The 6,000-nt window shown below is 37.3% G+C and overlaps 1 protein-coding gene across 1 annotated transcript in view; it reads left to right on the forward strand.

Moving 5' to 3' along the window:
• The window catches only part of LOC124259012 (coiled-coil domain-containing protein 24-like), an 88,961-nt gene extending 83,674 nt beyond the window's left edge, over positions 1–5,287 (forward strand). Inside the window, exon 9 of the mRNA XM_046693077.1 lies at positions 4,297–5,287. Coding sequence (XP_046549033.1) covers positions 4,297–4,711 — 415 coding nt within the window. The 3' untranslated portion in view covers positions 4,712–5,287. The remainder of the gene's footprint in view (positions 1–4,296) is intronic.
• The last annotated feature ends 713 nt before the right edge of the window (positions 5,288–6,000 follow it).

Here is a 6,000-nt window from a genome sequence, read left to right on the forward strand (position 1 = left end):
AACTTGTACACTGGTCTACATGTATAACAAGTTACATGGGACATTGAACTTGTACACTGGTCTACATGTATAACTACGGTAGTTACATGGGACATTGAACTTGTACACTGGTCTACATGTATAACTACGGTAGTTACATAGGACATTGAACTTGTACACTGGTCTACATGTATAAATACGGTAGTTACATGGGACATTGAACTTGTACACTGGTCTACATGTATAACTAGTTACATGGGACATTGAACTTGTACACTGGTCTACATGTATAACTAGTTACATAGGACATTGAACTTGTACACTGGTCTACATGTATAACAAGTTACATGGGACATTGAACTTGTACACTGGTCTACATGTATAACTACGGTAGTTACATGGGACATTGAACTTGTACACTGGTCTACATGTATAACTAGTTACATAGGACATTGAACTTGTACACTGGTCTACATGTATAACAAGTTACATAGGACATTGAACTTGTACACTGGTTTACATGTATAAATACGGTAGTTACATGGGACATTGAACTTGTACACTGGTTTACATGTATAAATACGGTAGTTACATGGGACATTGAACTTGTACACTGGTCTACATGTATAAATACGGTAGTTACATGGGACATTGAACTTGTACACTGGTCTACGTGTATAACTAGTTACATGGGACATTGAACTTGTACACTTGTCTACATGTATAACAAGTTACATGGGACATTGAACTTGTACACTGGTCTACATGTATAACTACGGTAGTTAGATGGGACATTGAACTTGTACACTGGTTTACATGTATAACTACGGTAGTTACATGGGACATTGAACTTGTACACTGGTCTACGTGTATAACTAGTTACATGGGACATTGAACTTGTACACTGGTCTACATGTATAACTAGTTACATGGGACATTGAACTTGTACACTGGTTTACATGTATAACAAGTTACATGGGACATTGAACTTGTACACTGGTCTACATGTATAACTACGGTAGTTAGATGGGACATTGAACTTGTACACTGGTCTACATGTATAACTAGTTACATAGGACATTGAACTTGTACACTGGTCTACATGTATAACAAGTTACATGGGACATTGAACTTGTACACTGGTCTACATGTATAACTAGTTACATAGGACATTGAACTTGTACACTGGTCTACATGTATAACTACGGTAGTTACATGGGACATTGAACTTGTACACTGGTCTACATGTATAACTAGTTACATGGGACATTGAACTTGTACACTGGTCTACATTTATAACTAGTTACATAGGACATTGAACTTGTACACTGGTCTACATGTATAACTAGTTACATAGGACATTGAACTTGTACACTGGTCTACATGTATAACTACGGTAGTTACATGGGACATTGAACTTGTACACTGGTCTACATGTATAACAAGTTACATGGGACATTGAACTTGTACACTGGTCTACATGTATAACTACGGTAGTTACATGGGACATTGAACTTGTACACTGGTCTACATGTATAACAAGTTACATGGGACATTGAACTTGTACACTGGTCTACATGTATAACTACGGTAGTTTCATAGGACATTGAACTTGTACACTGGTCTACATGTATAACTAGTTACATGGGACATTGAACTTGTACACTGGTCTACATGTATAACAAGTTACATGGGACATTGAACTTGTACACTGGTCTACATGTATAACTAGTTACATGGGACATTGAACTTGTACACTAGTCTACATGTATAACAAGTTACATGGGACATTGAACTTGTACACTGGTCTACATGTATAACAAGTTACATGGGACATTGAACTTGTACACTGGTCTACATGTATAACAAGTTACATGGGACATTGAACTTGTACACTGGTCTACATGTATAACTAGTTACATGGGACATTGAACTTGTACACTAGTCTACATGTATAACAAGTTACATAGGACATTGAACTTGTACACTGGTCTACATGTATAACTAGTTACATAGGACATTGAACTTGTACACTGGTCTACATGTATAACTACGGTAGTTACATAGGACATTGAACTTGTACACTGGTCTACATGTATAACTAGTTACGTGGGACATTGAACTTGTACACTGGTCTACATGTATAACTAGTTACATAGGACATTGAACTTGTACACTGGTTTACATGTATAAATACGGTAGTTACATGGGACATTGAACTTGTACACTGGTCTACATGTATAAATACGGTAGTTACATGGGACATTGAACTTGTACACTGGTCTACGTGTATAACTAGTTACATGGGACATTGAACTTGTACACTTGTCTACATGTATAACAAGTTACATGGGACATTGAACTTGTACACTGGTTTACATGTATAACTACGGTAGTTACATGGGACATTGAACTTGTACACTGGTCTACGTGTATAACTAGTTACATGGGACATTGAACTTGTACACTGGTCTACGTGTATAACTAGTTACATGGGACATTGAACTTGTACACTGGTCTACATGTATAACTACGGTAGTTAGATGGGACATTGAACTTGTACACTGTTTACATGTATAACAAGTTACATGGGACATTGAACTTGTACACTGGTCTACATGTATAACTACGGTAGTTAGATGGGACATTGAACTTGTACACTGGTCTACATGTATAACTAGTTACATAGGACATTGAACTTGTACACTGGTCTACATGTATAACAAGTTACATGGGACATTGAACTTGTACACTGGTCTACATGTATAACTAGTTACATAGGACATTGAACTTGTACACTGGTCTACATGTATAACTACGGTAGTTACATGGGACATTGAACTTGTACACTGGTCTACATGTATAACAAGTTACATGGGACATTGAACTTGTACACTGGTCTACATTTATAACTAGTTACATAGGACATTGAACTTGTACACTGGTCTACATGTATAACTAGTTACATAGGACATTGAACTTGTACACTGGTTTACATGTATAACTACGGTAGTTACATGGGACATTGAACTTGTACACTGGTCTACATGTATAACAAGTTACATGGGACATTGAACTTGTACACTGGTCTACATGTATAACTACGGTAGTTACATGGGACATTGAACTTGTACACTGGTCTACATGTATAACAAGTTACATGGGACATTGAACTTGTACACTGGTCTACATGTATAACTACGGTAGTTACATAGGACATTGAACTTGTACACTGGTCTACATGTATAACTAGTTACATGGGACATTGAACTTGTACACTGGTCTACATGTATAACTAGTTACATGGGACATTGAACTTGTACACTAGTCTACATGTATAACAAGTTACATGGGACATTGAACTTGTACACTGGTCTACATGTATAACAAGTTACATGGGACATTGAACTTGTACACTGGTCTACATGTATAACAAGTTACATGGGACATTGAACTTGTACACTGGTCTACATGTATAACTAGTTACATGGGACATTGAACTTGTACACTAGTCTACATGTATAACAAGTTACATAGGACATTGAACTTGTACACTGGTCTACATGTATAACTAGTTACATAGGACATTGAACTTGTACACTGGTCTACATGTATAACTACGGTAGTTACATAGGACATTGAACTTGTACACTGGTCTACATGTATAACTAGTTACGTGGGACATTGAACTTGTACACTGGTCTACATGTATAACTAGTTACATAGGACATTGAACTTGTACACTGGTCTACATGTATAACTAGTTACATAGGACATTGAACTTGTACACTGGTCTACATGTGTAACTAGTTACATGGGACATTGAACTTGTACACTGGTCTACATGTATAACTACGGTAGTTACATGGGACATTGAACATGTACACTGGTCTACGTGTATAACTAGGTACATGGGACATTGAACTTGTACACTGGTCTACAACTTGTACACTGGTCTACATGTATAACAAGTTACATGGGACATTGAACTTGTACACTGGTCTACATGTATAACTAGTTACATGGGACATTGAACAGTTCATAGATATTACCATATGGAAATACATACATTTCAACTTAAGTATTTTTCACAGGTCAGATATAGTAATGTTGTAAATATATCCTAGTTAGCTTCTGGGTGTTTTACATGTCAAGTTCCTTATCTTCTGTAAGACTACCATAAGTGTTAATTAAAGGTCAAGTTTACAGCTTACTTTTTTGTCACTATCAAAGGAGGTCACATAATAATGAACATAAACCAAATACACCTAATGGATTTCAGTCGAGTGCATTTGATTGTATTGATTTTTTTTTCAGATTGCACTCTACAAGTACTTTGTCTGTCCTGTCTCAGCCCATCAGTGTGGGAGCAAAACATCTGTTTTCATCAAGTGACTATAAGTGGGAAAACATACATAATACACCAGTGAAGGCAAGATATGAGGAAAGTTCAAATATTGGAGTAACATTTTCATCTACAAGCCCAGATTGTGGAACGTCTTCTCCAGTATCACTAAAGGATATAGCAGTATTGGAACAACCAGTGAGAAAAGTGTCTGCTAGTCCAACTCTGGTGAAAGTTGTGCCAGTAAGCAGGATACAGTCTCCACAAGCACCCCCTCACGGTGAGGCAAAGTACGTTCCAACTCCACCAACAAAACAAATAGCTAACAGACCAAGCTCAGCTGACAGGTTTCGCAAGCTGGTGTTAGACTGTCGTGATGGGACATAGCATGTATTTGTTCCCATGTCATCCATCTGTTTGGTTTGTATTTGTCTGTGCTCTACTCTCTCGTGAATTATTTTCTTTCCCAGTGTGTGATAAACGTACACTTATACCTACAATACTCTGGCACAAGGATGGCCAGTGACCAAGCTAGGACAGAGAAGTGTATTGCAGGACCTACACCAACAAAATTATAGAAAGGCTGTTTCATGAATAAACAGAGACTCGCCCCTTTCAGCTCTACAAGCCCCATGATATACTGACAATGCAAGTGATCAAACAGGGGCAGCATGAACTAGTACGACATGCTCGGGGAACTGACAGTTGTGCTTATATGATTCACCCACTGACTATATTTGGGAATTTTTCAGGTCTTACAAATAAACATGCTGATGTGTACTGCGTTTATTTTGATGTCATATGCCTTAGCAAGACATGGTGCCAAGACTGAAAGTGTGATCATTTTTCTGGTTATTTTAAATCTGATACACTCCATGCCAAGAACATTGCTATTTGGTATCATGGTATAAATCAGAAACTCATTTGTGTGAAACTCATTTTGGATAAAAAATGCTTTATTTATTGCATTTGATAAGTTATTGTTTAATTTAGAAAAAGAGACTCTTGTTAGATGTGTTTACATAAACCCAAATGATGGTAGCGAATTAGTGAGATGAAATGAGGTTTAACGTTGTACTTAAGAATATTTTGCTCATATTACGATGTGCATGCGTGTGTATGTGTGGCTGCTTGTACTTGCCCAGACTTAAGCTGGTTTTATAGTGCTAGCCCACTGAGATACCATGCCGCAGATAAGCATGAAAACCAGACTCAGACTCCAAGCCAACCAGTCCATGTTGTACGAATTAATGCCGAGTGCCAGGCAGGAACAAGTACCATTATTTCAGTGTCTTTTAGCGTATTAGTGCCACACTCTCACAATCAGTTATCATTTTCATAGGAATGAATCTGGCTTATTATATCACGTACACAGATGTAAGTATCTGCTACCTAGATGTGAGAAGAAGAATACTCTTTTGGATGGTTGCACAAGAACGCTTTCTTACAAAATGGATGATGATGGTAACAAGCTTTCCTTGGACTAATGATATTTTAAAATATACTGAACAGCAAAAGAAACGCAAGTTTCGAAAAAATGAAATTTCATAAAGGTAAGCGTTCATGTTTATGGAACGTTCATGGTAAAGTGACGTAATGATCCCAGATGAGATGATGTCATGCAATTTGACGTCCATACGAACCATTCGCACAAACACACCAACAGTGCAGCAAAA

The sequence above is a fragment of the Haliotis rubra genome, unplaced genomic scaffold (assembly GCF_003918875.1).
Source record: "Haliotis rubra isolate DU_JTF1 unplaced genomic scaffold, ASM391887v1 Scf706, whole genome shotgun sequence".
Lineage (NCBI taxonomy): Eukaryota > Metazoa > Mollusca > Gastropoda > Lepetellida > Haliotidae > Haliotis > Haliotis rubra.